Source organism: Dendropsophus ebraccatus, chromosome 3 (genome assembly GCF_027789765.1).
Source record: "Dendropsophus ebraccatus isolate aDenEbr1 chromosome 3, aDenEbr1.pat, whole genome shotgun sequence".
Taxonomy (NCBI): Eukaryota; Metazoa; Chordata; class Amphibia; order Anura; family Hylidae; genus Dendropsophus; species Dendropsophus ebraccatus.
The window spans coordinates 26,017,057-26,037,956 of NC_091456.1; the positions used below are offsets into that span (position 1 = coordinate 26,017,057).

General features: G+C 43.8%; 1 protein-coding gene across 4 annotated transcripts in view; it reads left to right on the top strand.

The window, feature by feature from the left end:
• Positions 1-614: 614 nt before the first annotated feature.
• Positions 615-20,900, top strand: part of MSI1 (musashi RNA binding protein 1) — a 52,445-nt gene continuing 32,159 nt past the window's right edge. For 2 of the 4 annotated variants that reach the window (XM_069964076.1, XM_069964080.1), the window contains exon 1: positions 617-730. In XM_069964076.1, the coding sequence (XP_069820177.1) occupies positions 669-730 (62 nt within the window). In that variant the 5' untranslated portion in view covers positions 617-668. Of the gene's footprint in view, positions 731-20,900 lie in introns of all 4 variants that reach the window. The other 2 variants (XM_069964074.1, XM_069964078.1) reach the window with 2 other exon arrangements.

Consider the following 20,900-nt stretch of genomic DNA (forward strand, 5'->3'; position numbering starts at 1 on the left):
CACGATAATGGTTACGTGTAAACGCAGCATAACACTGGCCGTCCTGTGACCTGGCCGGGTCACAGAACGCCAGTGTTATGCGTAGTCTGAGCCCGGCCTAATAAGCATTTTTAGAATAAATCGAAGGCTCAAAAAATAAGAAAAAATTTTTTTTTTTAGTTCATGCAGATTTGAAAGCAATAAAGTTTATTCTTGTTGATTTCAATCATTTGTGATACATATGACTCTATTTTTATGTCATTTTTTAGTAATATATTTTTAGTATATAGAGTATTTTCTTAGTATATTTTTTTATTTGTGTGATATTGGGTATATATGTAGCATGTTAATGTGGTAGTCAAATTTTTTGACTTTTTTTTAATGTGCCTGGCAGAAAGCTTAAAACAATAGATATACAGTACTTAATTTTCTCACTCCCCCTGCCAGTGTTTTTCTTTCTGAGCAGGTCCCATTGCACATTACTTCTTGTGTTAAGGGTCAATGCTTCCACTGCCCACTCATGCCATGGGCTTCATGCCACACCACTCCTTCCACCTGCTGATTGACAGCTGTCTGCCTACACACAATATAGATTGTCAACTGCCAATTAGCGGCTGGTGGGCAGAGGGAGCTGGTGCTCATGGATATTAAGGACTAGTGAGCACACACATAATGGAGAGGACTAATACATGGTGCTTGGAGTCCTTGTTATTCAGCAGGATATATATTCGAATCAGCTGCACAGACTAATGTAAGTGATACATCATTCTGCTCAGCTTTTCTGTTACTAGTTTGTGCTAAGCTATGGCTGCATACACCTACTGATGTAGTCTCTTTAAGCTGGCCGTACACATAAGATAGCTTGTTTGGCCAACAGCTATTTCTCCTAATCCCCCACCACCACACACACGCTTCGCTCAGAAGAGTGTGCATGTGTCCTGACCAGTCACCTCTAGCAATGGACCATCTTCCTAAAAACAAAAGGATCGGGAAGTTGAAAATCAACATGCCTGATCCTTCTCTTGTCAAAATATATCTAATGTGCATGGCCAGCTCACCAAGCTGCTTATACAATGCTTTGTTCTTTTTTTCACTGTCCTTTCACTGTCTTTACTATGAAAGGGGTAGTGCGACGTTTAACATTTATTCACTAAATAACACACATTACAAAGTTATACAACTTTGTAATGTGTGTTATTTAAGTGAATGGCCCCCTTCCCCATGTTCCCCCCACACCGGAAGTGCGGTGTAGTATACTTACTGAATCGGTGCCGACCCCGCCCGCCATCTTGGGTCGAACACGTCATCTTCAGGAGGCCGGCCGGACCGCTCCAGCCCTCCCTCATGCTGGTCCCCCATAACTATGCTCAGCCAATCACAGCTGAGCAGCTGATGATGCGGCAGAGCGGGGCCAGCATGAGGGACGGCTGGAGTGCTCCGGCCCGCCTCCTGAAGATGACGTGTTCGACCCAAGATGGCGGCCAGTGATTAGCTGAGTGGCCTGTCTGTTAAGACAGGACGCTGTAAAGCTGCAGCATGCGGGACCCGGGGAGAAGTGGACCACAAGAGGAGCCCTGCAGCCTGGATAGGTAATGTATGCCAGTTTAGCAAGGGCTGCAAGGGCATCGGTAACGATGTCCATACAGCCCTTGTTAAACGATTATCGGGCCGTGTAATAGGCCCAGTAAACGAACGCCGATCTAGCTGATGGGCGCTCGTTTACAGTTATTATCGGCCCATGTAATAACACCCTTAGACACTTTTTATTCTGTTATGAGTATGGGGCCTTTAAATGTGTCCATAGCCTTTAAAGGGGTTCAGCAATTTTCTTTCAGATCAACTTGTGCCACAATGAGCCAGAGATTTGTGATTTACTTCTGTTAAAAGCACTCAAGTCTTCCAGTACTTATCAGTTGCTGTATGTCCTGCAGGAAGTGGTGTATTCTTTCCAGTCTGGAGAGCAGGAGAGGTTCTCTATGGGGATTTACTGCTGCTCTGGACAGTTCCTGACATAGACAGAGGTGGCAGCAGAGAGCACTGTGTCAGACTGGAGAGAATACACCACTTCCTGAAGGACATGTAGCAGCTGATAAGTACTGGAAGACTTGAGATTTTTAATAGAAGTAAATTACAGATCTCTGGCACTTTCTGGCACCAGTTAATTCAGCTAGTTAATTACCACTTTCCTTATAACTTATCAGTATATCTCCAACTCACCATTTAACTAGTTGATTTAGCCACTCCCTCTTCTACTCTCACCTCCATCCTTCTCTTTTATCAGATTAATATATTTTGAATTGTTGTTTCCCCTTGTGAGCTCTCAGTTTTTATTGATGCTTATTCTAAGGGTTCTATTACATGGGGCGCCATAGAGGAACAAACGAGCGCTGTCAGCCCTCGTTTGCTCCTTGTTCTTGCTCGCTGCCGCCGCTATTACTCATGGCAGCAGCGAGCAGGTAAGTAATAGGCGGGGGCATGGGGAGGTAATGATAATTGTTGAATGTACCAAAACAGTCAATCAATCAATTATGCAACATATTTTACTCTTTAGTTTTACATTATTTTTATTGATTTTAAATAAAGAAAAATCAATTAAAGGGGAACTTTCAGCAGGTTAGACGAATCTAACCCGCTGATATGTCCTTATTGCACAGGAGATGCCGAGGAGGAAGGTATGTCTCTTACTTTCCTCTTCGTCACCGTTCGGGTGAGTCTTTTGCTCCACTGTCCGTTGAGACCTTTAGGAGCACTGCCTCGTCCCCATAGTGCCGATCTGCCCCCGGCTGGTCCGCCCCTTTCTAATGATAATGAATGGGGCGTCCCAGGGGTGGGCCGGATTGAGCTATGGGGGTGGGCAGTGCTCCTAACTGTCTTTCTGGAACGTGGAGCAAAAGACTAACTGCACAGGAAAGGCGCCGAGGATGAAGGTAAGAGATATACCCTCCTCGGCCTCTCCTGTGCAGTAGAGACGTATCAGCAGGTTAGACTCTTCTAACCTGCTCATAATTCCCCTTTAACACAGAAAACTTGAAAATTACATATTTTACATCTTTTGAATCTGTTCTTCACCCTTATTATACTTTATATCAATGCTATTACTACTGACTACAAGCCCTAGGAGGAATTCTGGAGCTGTCCTGTCTGTAAATGTTTTTCAGGTTGTCACTATATCCGGGATGCCTTGGGTGCACCGCACTCCTCGGGTCAGGCCACAGCATCTTGATAGGGTTAAGGTCAGGACTCTGACTTGGCCATTCCAAAACACAAATCCTCTTTTTCAACCATTCTTTAGTTGATTTACTTGTATGGTTTGGGTCATTGTCTTGTTGTATCACCCAACATCTCTTCAGTTTGGGGTCACTGACTGCTGCCCTTACATTTTCCTGTATCATTGAATTCATTGGCCATCATTTACTATACCTTTTTAATTCTTAAATGGTATAAGCTCACATTCTTAGGCTGTCTAGTTTGGCTCATGATGGCACAATTTTACACATGACTTACACCGCATTTATTATGTGTTTTAGAAACTACTCAGACATTTATTTGTTAGGTCTGACCAAAAGCAGATGTGGCTTTAGTGAAATAGGGTGTGACTTATAAATCTAATAAAAGGGACACAGCCTAGACTGTAGATTGATATACAGGCGTTTTGTGTATTAATTTGAAGGGTTAGTCCCATCTCCATAAGTAGTTATCTCTTGTACACAGGATAGAAGATAGGAAGCTGAGCAATGTTGGCAATGTTAAGAAGCCCATAAAGAATGATTGGAGACCTAGCGTACACAATCTTTGTGCTCCATTTGCGTGGGGGACAATTTTATTCAGTTTTTATGGTTGGTAGAGATCCCAGTGGTGGGTCCCCCACCCATGAGCTTATTATCTCCTATTCTGTGGACTTGCAGGCATGAGAATATACTTTAATTGGCAAATCACCAGTGTAACCCATAGTTTTGCCATATAGCTTTTGTAAAACTCCTAAGCATAGGGCCTTTTACACGGGCTGATTATCGGGCAGGAGCGTTGCTACCTATCTTCCGATCCTCAGATGATCATGTCTTTAGAGCTAGCTTTAAAATTTATTGCCATTGGCTGCACATCTTCCTGTGTAAACAGGGGGTGTGTGGCCATTAGTAAAAAGGAAACTGACAGCACGGATATGTTTATATCCGTGCTGTCAGTTTCCAGATCCAATAAGTAGTGCATACTTACCTAATGTGCTGCTGTGTGATCCAGCAGTGTCTTTAGGTTGCCACTTGCTGTCAATCAATGTGGTGAAGGCAGGTGGTGGTGTGGTGTCCCACTATTCAGTGCCTTGGGCACCTGTTGCAAAGTTCTCACTCCAGGTTAAGTGGTAATGGAGGAAACTTTACAGTTTCACCACTAGATGTCAGTATCTCTTATATGTTTATGTTCTTATATGCACAGCTGAAGTTAGGAATGGCTTAATGTTACTGTTGTACCATGTGTTCTGTGCCAGCCAATAGGAGGTGCTCTATCTTTTTCTACCTATCCCTGTTCTAGACACACACTCACCCCTGTAGGAGGAGTTAGTTTAGCTCCGTGTGGGAGGAAGTGAGCAGTTCAGTTCAGTCTAGCCTAAGACACGAGTGTGTCCAGATGCAGCTAGAGACAACCAGTTATTTTACTAATTATACTATATCTACTATGCAGTGCTAAGCACTGTAAGGGAGAAGAATCCAGGAACACCCTAACCCACGCCCAGAACCAGTCAAAAAGTGCAGGGCAGTATCCTAAGTACAAGAGGAACTAGCCTGGATAGGACAAAGCTACCAAGGAAGGTCTACGTATCCTATCTCACAATGCAGGTAACTGGGACACCCCCGGGAACTTAGCTTCCTATTAAGACGGGTAACTCCACACTTTAGGGCAGAAGGTGGTCAGACCAAAGTGTATATACAGGTACAAGTAAAGTATTCACTCTAAAGTGTTTTCTGAAAGTTCCGGCACCTTCTCTATTGATTATCATTAGAAGGGGCGGCCAGATGATGCGGCAGTGCTCCTAATGGTGCTCTGGAGTGGACTTTACCCTAACTAACAGCGCTGGATCCGCGGTGAGGAGGAAGGTCATTTTGACAGTATTTGAACATAACCTTATTTTGACCTACTTTTAGTCCTGATTAGTAATGAAATGCCTTCTCAGTAGACTCACCAGCTTGTAGCTACCAGTGTTCATCTGTAATTTTCACTGTACATACAGGAAAAGTAATGTATGAAGAAATCACAAAACTTAGTCAGTCCTCCGCCATCTCCATATTTTAGTCAGATAAAGCAAAGTCTCTACTGCGACCATTGTATAGAACATTAAGAACAGATCCTCTAAACTGATGTCACACATGGCTTGACAGGAAAGTAATAGCAATATTATTCATGTTCATTGTTCAGTGCAAACTGTTTTTATAAACATTGACGCCAATGTCCGTAAGCGCTATTGCTTAGGTGTTCTGCAGTTCTGTAGATTCTCTTCTCCATTCCATTTCAGATTTTAAAAAGCGTTATGTTCTGTTTTAATGGGCTAACACATTAACTGCTTCGTCATGTGGAAGGTCAGACATGTTCCAACTTGTCTTTCCTGTACTGTTCACGCGTTGCATGAAATAAAAATGTATTTCGCCTCCAAAATGTATAAATATTTGTCTAAAAAATGTAATTTTTTATTGTATCATCGCCTCTTAGATGTGATCTTAGGTACGAGGCTAGCCAAACACTAAATAAATGGAAACTGCACCATTTCTTTCATTGCACCGTGAAAAATGCAGATATTGAGAGCTACAATACTATGAACAATGATATCCCAGACCCTTGCACCTTATGGGGCCTCTGGCCCCTGCATTTATGTGTTAGCTTCTATGACCCCAGTCAGTATTAATAGAGTGATGTCCCATATATGCATGACCATGCCTTCAGTGAAGTCAGATTCTGTGATTTGCTCCAAAGTGGTGAAAAGATTCTTAACCTTGAGGTTCCCAGAAACTTTTAGGAGGTGCAACCCTCCCCCCTTACATAAAAGTTTGTGTGCGTCCCTTTAAAAGTATACTTTTCATTAATTACCATGTTGTAGTTGGAGGGCTTGGTGGCGTGGGACTATACTCTGGTGTAGTGTCAAGGGAAGCTATGTGCAGTCCTAATCTTAACCCGCACCCCGGGCCCTGCCTACTTCGAGCATACCCAACCATAGTGACAGTCCCTTCCTAAAAAATTGCACAGAGACTAAGTGTTCTTTTACACATCCCGATATGGGTCTGTGCAAGGATGCAGGTAAGTGCCGATAAGATAGATCAGTGCTCATTTGTAGTGCCTTCAGAAAGCACGATTGGTTGTAATTCTGGACACACAAAAGATCACTGTATCGTTTGTGCGGCCATATAAATGTGCTGCTATCAATCGCACATCCCCTGTTTACAGATACTACATTGGGGCTGCACACAGGGGCCTATACTACATTGTGGTCCTATATTATACAGAAGCTGCAGAGGGACCTATACTAAATTGTGGCTGCACGCAGAAGCATATACTATATTGGGGCTGCACACAGGGGCCTATACTACATTGAGGCTGCACACAGGGGCCTAAACTATGTAGGTGCTGCACAGAGGGACCTATACTACATGGGAGCTGCACAGAGGGGCCAATACTATGTAGGGGCTGCACATTATATGGGGCCTGATACCATATATGGGCCTATACTTTATAGGGACTCTACTAATATATAGGGCACAGAGTATGCCTAACTATTATGTGGGGGCACAGATGGGCCTCAAAACTATATGGGGCACAGAGGGACCTAACTACTATATAGGGGGCCAGGGGATCTAACTACTATATGCACTTGAGCCTAAAATGTTTTTCTGGCAAATTCTAGAGATGTCACGGCTGCGGCGGCGTCCCGTGTTCCAGGCCGCCGCCGCAACCTCCTCCTGCCCCATGCAGCCGCCGGGGTCCTTGTGCAGGGACCCGGCGCTGCTAGTTCGGCCCCTGGGGGCGCCTCACCTCTCCTCCGCTCCTGTCTCTCACTGTGCCGGCCGGCGCGCGCGTCCCCGCCTCCTAGGGCGCGCGCGCGCCGGCTGTCTCAGATTTAAAGGGGCAGTGTGCTCCTAATTGGTCCACATGTCAATCACTCCCCTATAAGTTCCAGCTCTGCCCCCTTCCAGGTGTTGGAGCCTCTACATGCTTCCCATAGCGTTTGGCCCAGCTCCCTGTTGTTCCTGATTCCTATCCGCTACCTGGTCCCTAGTCCTTGTTCCTGGTTCCTGCTCCCCTGTCACACCATTGCTCCTGTGTTCAGCCTGACTCCTGCAGTTACGCCTACAGGCCTCTGCCAGCACCATCTCCTGCCTACTGCTCCTGCCACGCCTCGCCCGCCGTCACTAGCAACCAAGCCAGGGGTAGCGACCTGGGGGTCGCCTGCCGCAGCAAGTCCATCCTGCCTTGCGGCGGGCTCTGGTGAAAACCAGCGGCCCCTTAGACTCCGCTCCCTGGTGAGGTTAGTGCCATCGCTGGTGACGGTCCAGTGGATCCACTACTCCAGGCGTTACAGTAGGCTCCAACCATGGATCCCGGCGAGGTGCCTGACATCCGTGACGTAGCCAAAGTGGTCGCTCAACAGGCCCTACAGATCCAGCAACAGTCGCAGCAGATCCAGCAACTGACTGCCACCTTACAGCAGCATACTACTGCTCAGCGCTCACCACCTACTGCTGTCTCTTCGAAACTACAACTGGCTCTCCCGAGCAAATACGGTGGTGACCCCAAGTTGTGCAGGGGATTCCTGACAATCCTGTGCACCATGCATATTGAACTTTTAAGTAGTCAGTTTCCCACCGAGCGCTCTAAAGTGGCTTTCATCATCAGCCTATTGGAGGGTAGAGCTCTGGCTTGGGCCACGCCTCTCTGGGACCGAGATGACCCTACTGCTGCCAATCTCCGAACCTTTCTGGCCGAGTTTCGCTCCGTCTTTGAGGAACCTGCCCATGCGTCTTCGGCTGAGACTGCTCTACTTAATCTCTCACAAGGGAATTCCTCCGTTGGCGACTATGCCATCCAATTTCGCACCCTGGCAGCAGAGCTAGACTGGAATGAGGCCGCTCTAATTGCCACCTTTAAAAAGGGCCTGTCCAGTCGGGTGAGAGACGTGCTTTCCGCCCGAGACCTACCTACTTCCCTGAACGAACTCATCCTACTGGCCACCAGGGTTGATACTCGTTTTTCGGAGAGGGAGGAGGAGGTTCGGCATGAACAACGACTAAGCCTGTCCCGTCGCCATCACCAGCTGGCGCCGGTCTTCCAGAATCCTGACATTCCGGTGTCCCAGCCGTCTCCTGAGGTTCCTATGCAGGTGGAACGAGCTCGCCTGACGCCTGATGAGAGAATTCGTCGTCTGGAGCTGAATCTCTGCCTCTACTGCGGTGGCCCTGATCACTTTCGGCAGAGATGTCCCCAACGTCCTCAAGCGTCCGGGAAATGCTCGCACCTAGGTCCGGTGGGACAGGTGTCCCTAGGTGTGAATGCCACCTCTCCAAGATTGTCTATGCCAGTTTCCATCCAGACACCCTCAGGACAAAATCACCAGACTACTGCCTTTCTCGATTCTGGGTCAGCAGGCAGTTTTATTGCGGCAACATTGGTCCAAAGATGGCGGCTACCCGTGACCCAACTAGCCAGGCCCCTGACTATCTCCTCGGTCACGGGCGAGATTCTTACCGACCATGTGTACTACCAGACCGCACCTCTAGTCCTCCAGGTGGGCCCTTTACATCAGGAAAAGATATCCTTCTACGTCCTGCCCCATTCTTCTCCCGCCATCCTCCTGGGACTCCCTTGGCTGCAATTACATGCCCCTAAGCTGGACTGGAGAACCGGGGAGATTCTCAGTTGGGGTCAGGACTGTTCCAACCAGTGTCTGAAGTCACCTCAGACCAAGTACTCTATGTCGTCACCTGACCCCGCCAAGCCTCTATCCGGCCTACCGGCGGAAGACCAAGACTTGGCGGACGCCTTCTCTGCCGAGGAGGCGGACTCTCTACCATCTCACCGGGCGTACGATTGTCCCATAGACCTTCTTCCTGGTACTTCTTCTCCACGAGGTCGGGGGTACCCTCTCTCCGTACCCGAGACTGAGGCCTTGTCCTCCTACATTCGGGAGAACTTACAGAAGGATTTCATCCACAAATCCACATCCCCTCGCCACATTATACCTCCCGATCGCCTAGTGCCAGTCGCCACCTCTACTCTTCAGAGAATACCCCCCGGAAAGACCTATGTTCGCCCTGTGCTTCGAAGAAGGATTTTGAAGTGGGGACATTCCTCATTGGTGGCCGGGCACCCTGGAGTCCAAAAGACCGGGCAACGGATCTCCCGCCACTACTGGTGGTCCAGTCTATTCCAAGATGTCAAGGACTTTGTGGCTTCCTGTACCATCTGTGCCAAAAACAAGTCCTCCCGACTAAGGCCTGCCGGCCTATTACAGCCCTTGCCAGTTCCAGACCTTCCCTGGCACCACATAGGGATGGACTTCATCACTGATTTGCCTCCATCTGCAGGCAAGAAAGAGGGGGAGGCCAAAGGGGGTGGGGGTACTGTCACGGCCGCGGCGGCGTCCCGTGTTCCGGGCCGCCGCCGCAACCTCCTCCTGCCCCATGCAGCCGCCGGGGTCCTTGTGCAGGGACCCGGCGCTGCTGCTAGTTCGGCCCCTGGGGGCGCCTCACCTCTCCTCCGCTCCTGTCTCTCACTGTGCCGGCCGGCGCGCGCGTCCCCGCCTCCTAAGGCGCGCGCGCCGGCTGTCTCAGATTTAAAGGGGCAGTGCGCTCCTAATTGGTCCACATGTCAATCACTCCCCTATAAGTTCCAGCTCTGCCCCCTTCCAGGTGTTGGAGCCTCTACATGCTTCCCATAGCGTTTGGCCCAGCTCCCTGTTGTTCCTGATTCCTATCCGCTACCTGGTCCCTAGTCCTCGTTCCTGGTTCCTGCTCCTCTGTTACACTATTGCTCCTGTGTTCAGCCTGACTCCTGCGGTTACGCCTACAGGCCTCTGCCAGCACCATCTCCTGCCTACTGCTCCTGCCACGCCTCGCCCGCCGTCACTAGCAATCAAGCCAGGGGTAGCGACCTGGGGGTCGCCTGCCGCAGCAAGTCCATCCCGCCTTGCGACGGGCTCTGGTGAAAACCAGCGGCCCCTTAGACTCCGCTCCCTGGTGAGGTTAGTGCCATCGCTGGTGACGGTCCAGTGGATCCACTACTCCAGGCGTTACAAGAGAGAAGATTCATGGCCAGGAGAAGACTTCAAGATGGCCTTTGCTGGAGAAAAAAAATCACTGACTCTGAGCAGAGAGGATGCCCCCTGTGAGTCACTGGATGTAAATACCGAAAGCAGATTCCACACAGGCCGTCATCTACCTTAAGGCGGGCCCTGGTCAGAACTCAAGGGTGCAAGGGTTTTTTCTATGAATGTAAAATATTACATTGTAATAACTTTGAAACTTTGGATCCACTCCTTCTTGTATTGGTGACCACCCGAATACTTGCACATAATAGACACACTGGAGGAGGGGACTAAGGGCTGTATTATACACCCCAATTTTCTATGTAAGCGTTTGCTGATCTGCTAGATTGGTGCCTGCTTACCAATTGTATTACACGGCTCCATGTCTGTGCACCCCTTGCTGTAGATACAAAACAATAAAGTTATTACTTACCTCTCCAGGCTCCCCGACTCCTTCCTGTCCCCCGTTCACCGCAGTCACCCCTGACACTTCTTAACCCATCTGTACAGTGACAGGCCGCTCAGCTAATCACTGTCTCATCCCGTGATAGGATGAGTGGCCTATCACTGCACAGATCATTAGGAAGCGTCAGTGGTGGCTGCTTTTGACGAGGTACAGGAAGGAGAGCTGGGGAGCCTGGAGAGGTAAGTATTAACTTGCTGAAAGACAACAATCAACCGATGATTGGCTCTTCAGCTGATCGTTGTCTATATTACACGGGGCAATTATGCGCTCAATCAGGCAGAATCAGGCAGATAATCACCCTGTATAATAGGACTCCTAATTATGGCAATCCATGCAAGGAGTGTTTTGGCGCATTCCTGATATAGCCTACACTATGTTCGGTAGCAAGGGACATGCCATGTTAATGGATTTGGTGCAGGGTCTGTCCAAACCTTGTTTTCTTGCTACTTTCAGCATACTACCGATGTATACATCAAAGCTATGCATGCAGTTCCCTATGCCACCTATTGACTCCCACAGTTATAAAACATGTATATATGTATATGATGAAGAATTATTCTGCAGGATCCTCCTGTTTCAAAAACATTTTGAACTCCTGGCAGAGGTATAGTCTTACCCTCTGGCAAGTTACTGGTAGATATAGTTTGCTGTATACACATTCTGAACATGACCCAAAACAAGTTTGTACAGGGCAATGACTCTGAACTTTAATTCTTTTAATCAGGGACTTAATGGCACAAAAATCCATAAATGCATGAAAAATTCCAAAGTAATAATGAATTCTGACTTGTAACAATTAAATAGCATTGTTAACACACACTATTTTACCTGTATACAGTTAACATACTCATTTTGGCACACATTCTGCACCCTATTTCTCTTGCAGCCTTGTCTATAGGGAAAAACATATTTTTAATAGGAGATGGGCATCCAATAATAACTAAAATAAACAAAAAATAAAAATACACAAAGTCAGTGACTTTAATATGTCCCTACTAATTTGGACACTGTCAGCAATGACTGGACATTGTCATACAGTGTAGGAACACGCCCCATTGACAAGGGGAATGCTTACACCCAGTTGTCAATTTATGTATACATTTGCAGAAGGAATAATTTAAAGGGGTACTCCGTTTTTTCCTTTCTACTGGTTTCAAAATTTATATAGATTTGTAATTTACTTCTATTTAAGAATCTCCAGTCTTCCAGTACTTATCAGCTGCTGTATGTCCTGTAGGAAGTAGTGTATTTTTTCCAGTCTGACACAGTGTGCTCTCTGCTGCCACCTCTGTCCATGTCAGGAACTGATCAGAGCAGTAGCAATTCCCCATAGAAAACTTTTCTTGCTTTGGACACTTCCTGTCAGAGGTGACAGCAGAGAGCACTGTGTCAGACAGGAAAGAATAAACCTCTTCCTGCAGGACATGCAGCAGCTGAAGGCTTGAAATTTTTATATACAAGTAAATGACAAATCTATATATATTTTTTTTTACAAGTAAATGACAAATGAAATATTCTTTTTTTACACCAGAGTACCCCTTTAAGAACAGCACAACACTCAGTTTAAAGAAAAGGTGTTCTTATATTGCGTTTTAATAGGAGATACAAGTATTTACGAAAACAAACATATAGGGAGCGTTGACAGGTCTTCTTTAACCTATTTATGATGCAGGCAATTTTGGCCCCGGTGAAGGCAGGATAGGGAATCTTCATGTCACCAGCTGGCATACAAACAAATTGGTAGTCACAATACAAAATCAAAGGGAGCCCCTTCTACTTTGTTGATACCCTTAGGTACTACAGTATCGAAAGACCATGGCATCCAAGGGGTTAAAAGGTTAAGCTAGCAGATCATGGCTGCTGCAATTGAATGTTCATTGTAAATCAAACTACTTATCTATAGTTTGATCACTTGCATGCAGCAATTCCTTATGTCCTTATGTATACACAGGGCAAAAAGGTATTGGATACACTTATATCATTTTGTGTTTTATACATTTATAAGCCTTTTTCCATTGCATCGACTAAACCTGCATACTGTATATACATTATATTAAAGCTTTATATTATAGGTTATATTAAAATTAAGATATATGTATATATATATATATATATATTCCATTTTAATTATCAATACTGTCTAGTGTTATTGATATTGTTTTACATTGGGCTATTATCATTACATAAGTAAATGTCAAAACTGTAACCGATATGATATGTATAATGGCAGCCTGTACTGCACCATATACTTCTTATTGCATGTTGCCGTCTTTAACCCCATGTTTGTTATTTTACCGGTTTCCCCGGTAGTTGCCCGTATTCTACAGGCCTCACTGTTAACTGCAGCAGCGTCATATTCCATTCACCATTCTGTGTTTGTCCCCTTACTGTTATCTGCACCTGCCGGCATCTTTCACTCATTGCTGTGCAATCTGCTTCTTCAGGTAGCTGCCTCCTGCTGCCTTGTCAACTGCACCTGCCCGCCCGTCACCCTCATTATTTACCTCTTAACGTCCCTCTGTTCCTCTTCTCCCTACAGTTGTCGCTATTCCTGTCCCTACATCATCTCTTATACTTACATGTGTTCTATGCAATCTCTAATTATTTTACTAGTTGATGCTATTATTTTATTTGTGCTATTATTGCAATAAGGTAGTAAAGAGAAATGGGTGCGTGTTGTGGCTGGCATAGGGCAGGCCCCTTTTCCTCCCTAGCCACATCTGGGTGCAGTGCCCATGGGGATCCCCTGGCTCACATGGAGCTGGCTCCTAACAGATGGGCGCTTGGATCAGCTTTCCGAATCCTGAATAATTTATTAGGAACAAAATAGTTGAGTCTGTGAACAGGTCCCTCCTTCCTCTACTCTTTGTCTCTATAAAGTGCCATTGAGTGGCAGAGTTTCTAATTACAGGTCAGACAGGACAGGCCCTCCTCCCCGTCACAGTGAGTTATTTATACACCTGAATTACAGTGACGTCGCTTCTGTTGGAAGAAGCAGATTTATTTCACCTTTTAGAAAAGGCTGTATTCACTCAAACCTCATGACCCAGTTTAGATTCACAGAGAGAGCCAGACCTATGGGGAGGAGCAACACCGAGGGGGGAAAGGACAGAAACTGAGGGGGAGGATTGTCCGGGTAGAACTCTACTGTACTTGAAACTAATACTAGATGGCTATTGATCCCTTAGTGTATTTGTTATATATTTGTTAACTATAATGAATGGCGCTTATATATATATATATATATATATATATATATATATATATATGTGTGTGTGTGTATGTGTATATATAGATAGATGTAGATATATATTCATCTGTCTATATATATATATATATATATATATATATATATATATGTATATATATATATATATATATATTACCCTTAAGCATTGATTGATTATGAATATAAATTAGATGGAGAAGTGTCAATGCAAATATTGCACAGGACGACAACCATGGGCTTAGCTTTGCCTGGTTAAGGCATGAGAAGTGCCTGAGACTTAGCAGTGCCTCTGGAGGTTGGATGGGCGAAAGATTTGGACAAAGTGGGTTATAAGAGATCCCTGGAAGTGGCCTCTGCAGTTTGTACCAAGTGACTGATAGATGGGAGGCACTGGGCTATGCCTGTGGGTCTCTTTCCCAGCTCCTGTTTGCTCTCCGCTCCCATTGATCAGGCATGTGGAAACATTCCGCCTCCTGTACTCCCATTGTCAGAATCATGTTGCCAAGCTGCAGCTGCCCTCAATAACTTCACCACAACCCCCACCTTTTTTTGGGCACCAACCTATGCCATTTACCCACTGTCCGGTTTGCAGACATGCTAGAATCTTTCGAAGTTTACGATAATAGATTGCCGGCTAAAGACCGATAAGGCAACCAGAAATAGGTTGTAAGGGTATGGCAAAAAAATAAAATAAAAAATACATTCAAGTTGCACAGGGCGGTGATGCTGCCAACGACGCTGATGTGGGTCTTTCTTTTCGAGTTCCTAATGAGATGTAATGTGATGTGCTAAGATTGGGGTCTTTGTGGAGAGGCTTTCTGGGGGGCTCCAGCATGTTCCCTGAGCTTGAAGGACATTGGAAGTGCTGAGCTCAGCTGATTAGCATAACAATCCCTGCAGATCCTCTTCATCCTGCACTAACGCTGGGCTTTTCAATCCAATTTCCAGCCTCCTTCTTTAGCTGATTACATCAACTGGGAGGAGGGGACTGACCTTAAATCGATGCAGCATCTCCACAAACAGAGTATATAGGTCACCGTGAGATGGATGGAAACAGCTTGTAACAGAGGGGACCAAGAACAGCACATAGTGATACAGTGATACAGTGTGTGTGGTTGGGGGGGGAGAAGGGGGAGGACATTGTGGGAGGGAAGGAGGAAGTAGGAGAACATCAGTCTATGACCAGGTGATCTTGCAGGTAGAAACTCCTTGAGCTATGGCCATGCTTTAGTACAGTTCATATGATAATTTTGTATTGTACAAAGAAATCCACCTAAAAATAATCACAGGCTATAGCTAAAATACACAACCCCAATGACCCATATATATAGATATCATTTATATATGAATGTTCTAAGAGTGCAAGTTTTGTCGGCTCATGAGAAAATCCTAAATCCTGATACTTTAGACCCAGCTCCCCCACCTGTGAGTCAATGAATTCTTATGAATGCGCCTCTGCTTCCCACATGAGCTCACAAAGCCCTCCCTGCTCTTGTTGTCTGGAATAAAAGCTTCTATTGAGGCCCTCCCTGTAATCTCGGCAGGTCCCTCTTACCCTCTGGAATTCTTATGCGAGGCACGAGTTAATTTCAGTTTGCTAAGCTGAGAGGGGACTAGGAAGGGACCTGTGAGCAGGACGCATAGTAAAAGCTTACATCTGTCCAACCGTAGAGTCCCATCGGATAGACATCTGTGTGTAGTAGGAGGATAAGACTCCTTCTTAGAGGGAAGGTGACGTAGACTAAGTATGGCCCTTAAGCACTCCATGCCCTAGGGTGATGTTAAAACTTTGCAGTGAAACCATTCTTGATAGTCAGCTTGGTGGTAGTCCTTTGTATTCATTTTATTCACATTTATATACAGGGTATACATTCCGGCGGGATCCCTAGCGGCGCCGTAGAAAACTGACATGTCAGAAAACTGAAAACCCTGTCAGTGCACACAGTGGAGCGAGCAGATCCAGCCGCACGCTCCATAGTGTGCAGTGGGGAGTTCTGATGCAGGCGTGCACGGATGCGCCCGCGTTAGAACTCTGCGGTGCTAGAGATCATCCGGTCAGAACTGCAGTACCGGCTGGGAGGATCTTTTCTGAGACCGGCCGTTCCGTGACCCCAGGGGTGGATTATCTTTACCATAGGCCCTGGGCTGTTCACCAAGCTTGGGCCTCCCCAACCCACTGTAACTATGGCGGCACTGACTTAAATCTTTTTCCTCCATAATGCATTTTGTGAAAGGACCTGTGGTGACATCATTGTCACATGATAAGGTCCTTCAATATATTCTCTAATGTTACTGCATCTCTAATGTCTCCTGGCTGCAGTTTTTCCCTGATTTGTGCATAATTGCAGTAAAAAGCATCAATTTTTATGCAAATCATGGCTGAACATAAGTCTGTTTGGGTGGCCATGGGCCCCTCAGGAGCTCAGGGCCCAGGGCTACCGCCCGAAATGGACCTATTATATTCTGCTACTGCGTGACCCGGCCGGTCTCATACCACGTGCGAACATAGCCGTAACATGTAGGGAGAAACTTGAATTGATCCTGAAGGGCCATAAAGGACCACAGTATACTGCCCTATCATATATTTTCTGATTTTGTTTAGCAAGTTGCAGTTCAAGACTAAGGGGAAAAAAACCACTCAAAGTGAGACGTGCTATTCCGATTAGCTGATGGTTATTTCTGGTTTTATTTCACCCTTAGAGATTCATTACTTTTTACCTGCTGAAATAATCTGCAATATACTTTAATGACTTAGCAATGCTTGTTCGGTTGAGGCGAATGCTTATATTGCCGGTGACTGGGAGCTACCTAAAGCCAATAAATGGAAGCAGCCAGAAAAGCTTTTGTATAGTTTAATTTGGGGGGAAATGGTGTTCTAGGAAATAGCACACAATAATATTTTACAAAGACATTTAAATCTGAATTGCTAGACCAGTAAATGTAATGGGCATCAATCACATCGATTCATGGTCATATTGTTTCATGTAGTAGCATTAGAAAAGATCAGTATTATTCTGTGAGTCTATCTATCTGTCTCTATATCTATCTATTTCCCATCTATCTAGCTATCTATCTATCTATCTATCTATCTCCTATCTATCTATCTATCTATCTATCTATCTATCTATCTATCTATCTATCTATCTCCTATCTATTATCTATCTATAGTCTATCTATCTATCTATCTATTATCTATCTATATTCTATCTATCTCCTATCTATCTATCTATCTATCTATCTATCTATCTTATTTCTATCTATCTATCTCCTATCTATCTCCTATCTATCTATTTATCTATCTATCTATCTATCTATCTATCTATCTATCTATCTATCTATCTATCTCCTATCTATCTATCTATCTATCTATCTCCTATCTATCTATCTATCTATCTATCTCCTATCTATCTATCTATCTATCTATCTATCTCCTACCTATCTATCTATCTATCTATCTATCTATCTATCTATCTATCTCCTATCTATCTATCTATCTATCTATCTATCTATCTATCTATCTATCTCCTATCTATCTATCTATCTATCTAGCTATCTATCTATCTATCTCCTATCTATCTATCTATCTATCTATCTATCTATCTATCTTCTATCTATCTATCTATCTATCTATCTCCTATCTATCTATCTATCTATCTATCTATCTATCTATCTATCTCCTATCTATCTATCTATCTATCTAGCTATCTATCTATCTATCTCCTATCTATCTATCTATCTATCTATCTATCTTCTATCTATCTATCTATCTATCTATCTATCTATCTATCTATCTCCTATCTATCTATCTATCTATCTATCTAGATATCATCTATCTATCATCTACCTATCTATTTATCTATCATCCATCTTTCTATTTCCTATCTATTGGTCCGTTTACAAGAAGCGATAATTCGCCCAATTGATCATTTAACAATTTTGAAGCAACGATTTGGTTTTTATAACGATCAGTGTTTAGACGAACAAATCGTTAGAAAATTCATTAGAAAAATCGTTATTGCGATAGTTTTTAAGATTGTTTACGCCCATCTCACACATAGGGTGAATCTTTGAAAAACTGTTTACACAAAGCGATCTGCAAATTTTTAGCGAACGACCAACGACGATTTGAGAACATGTTGATAGATTACAATGAACGATTTTTCGATCGTCGCTTGATCATTCACGGTGTTTACGTGTGCTTATTATCGCTCAAATGCGATCGTTATTGCGATCTATCGATCGATCTATCTATCTATCTATCTATCTGTCTATCTCCTATCTATCTATCTATCTATCTATCTATCTATCTATCTATCTATCTATCTATCTATCTCCTATCTATCTGTCTGTCTGTCTGCCTGCCTGCCTGCCTGCCTGTCTGTCTGTCTGTCTGTCTGTCTGTCTATCTATCTATCTATCTATCTATCTATCTATCTATCTGTCTGTCTAACTCAATGTCTGTTTATCTTATCCCTTCTTTTTATTCTCAGATTTTTGGAAGCCTGCAGGCTGACCTCTGACCTGAATATGATACATGTACAAATGTGTATGTAGTAGTAGTAAGTTATTATTCTGATGAAGAGATCAGTGCAATCTTGAAACCCGCTAAAACCACAATAAAGACAAACATCCCTCTGCAGTCCCAGTTGTGCAGTGCTTCTGTACCCAACATTTCCTCCTACCATTTTGGGTGTCTATCCATCCAAGAAAGTTGCCCTCAATCCGCCATCTTTTTTCCCCCCAGCATCGGACTGCTTATTATTACAGGAGCATACATGTGTATTATTATAGGAGCATACCTGTGTATTATTACAGGAGCATACCTTTAGTAGTATCGGCAATCATCAGAAACATTTTCCTTGGGGAGAATTGTGCAGCTCATTACAAGCATCCTTCTATCCCAGAAGATAAAACTATAAACAGCATTATTATTATTATTATTTATTTCTTTTTAAAGTGCCCATGATTTCAGAGCACTGTACATATGATAAGGGGGTTACATATAGATACATCTTTATGATATATGTATATATATATATATATATATATATATATATATATACTGTATATATTAAAATTATTTCTTGGGAGATTGGATATTAGACATTTTCCCAAAATCCTTTTTTTCCAGGGGACCCCAAGGACAGGACAGTTGTTACCTAAGTTATTACACGGGACGATTATCATTCGAAAACTTGTTAGATCGTTCGGATTTAAACGATAATCGTTTTGTGTAATAGCTGGCAACGATTAAACGACCAAGAGAAATCATTGATCTTTTGATAGATCGTTGATCGTTCACAAATCGGTCAGTGTAATAACACGTAAGTAACGACCATCGCCCCGTGTAATAAGGTTTAAGATCGTTTGTCATAGCGGTCATTAGAGATCGTTTATCATTAGTTGCCGAAAAATCCTCCCGTGTAATACCACCCTAAGAGCACCCACGACCATTTAGCAGTGTTTGGTGGTATTATTTAGGAATTGAACTGTAGTATTAGGCAACGTTATATCTGTACAATATAGGTACTCATTCTTTGTGCACTATGGGGGAGATTTATTAAACATGGTGTAAAGTGAAACTGGCTCAGTTGCCCCTAGCAACCAATCAGATTCCACCTTTTATTTTCCAAGGAGTCTGTGAGGAATGAAAGGTGGAATCTGATTGGTTGCTAGGGGCAACTGAGCCAGTTTCAGTTTACACCATGTTTAATAAATCTCCCCCTATATGACAGTGTTTGGCTGGGTTCACATTTAATCAGACCCATATTTTGTGGTATATATATGAGCAATCCGGGAGAATGACATGTCGAAAGCACACACGTTCAAATCACACAAAAAACTGTGTACACTTGCAAATTGAGAGAGTATCATCAATTTTTGACTACATCTGGTCTACTGAAAGTACTTGATCCAGCGGGGATCTCTTAGAATGCCAGTATATACCAAAAAATTGGACCTAGTCAACCTAGCCAAAATAACAAGAAGGGGCCCCACTATGGTTGTTGCCCAGGGTTCGAATTTCCGAATGGCCATATATATCTGCTTATACATGCACATCCCTACAGTACATACGTATATAGGCCGGTATGGTAACTATATATCCATCAACTAAAATGTCTGTATATGATGAATAGGTGCGGTGCCTCATTTTTCATTCTATCTTTCGCATTTTAGGACCCAGTTTACACCTGCTTTGGCATTGTAGCCCCCCAGCCTATTAATAGCATTATATTGGGGAGGTAGAATCTGTTTGGGGATATATACCAATACAAACAGACACAAATTAGAATGATGAATGTACTCCTGAGGGATTATAGCTGGGAACAGTAAGGATGACTCAGTTGCAGAGATGGATGTAGGTAATAAATAACGTATTTCTGGTGGGGGATGGGGTTTAAAAAATATATATTATTTTTTTTTACTTTTTCATAATCATAATGCAGTGATAATGTAAATATTCCTATTAAAATCCAAACAGAATTCTTCTTACATATATATATATATATATATATATATATATATATATATATTTCCTTTTTTTTCCAAGCTTTGAGTTTTTGTTGCTAGCGAAATAGGTGCATGGAAAACTACTGTACCTTCCATCACTACTGTTGTAAACAGTCATTCCCTTGAGGGGCTTAGCCTGGTGATGGCGAATGGGCCATGACATAACATTCTAATGAAAGCAATGTGTTGGTGCAAAAGCCAGGTCACTATTATGTTATCAATGATTCTGACAGAGAACAAAATTTACACTAGATTTAATAGAATTACAATTAGTAGCAAAAACAACATCATGCACAAACACAGCGGATATCAGGTTCTAGATGTCTAGTTTATCAAGGTTATCAGCATTTGAAGGGTTCCGAGTGTTATAATGGCCTCTCTAAAAACTGAAGAATCTTGTATGTCTCCTATGGCTTGGACAGCATTGTGCAATAAGG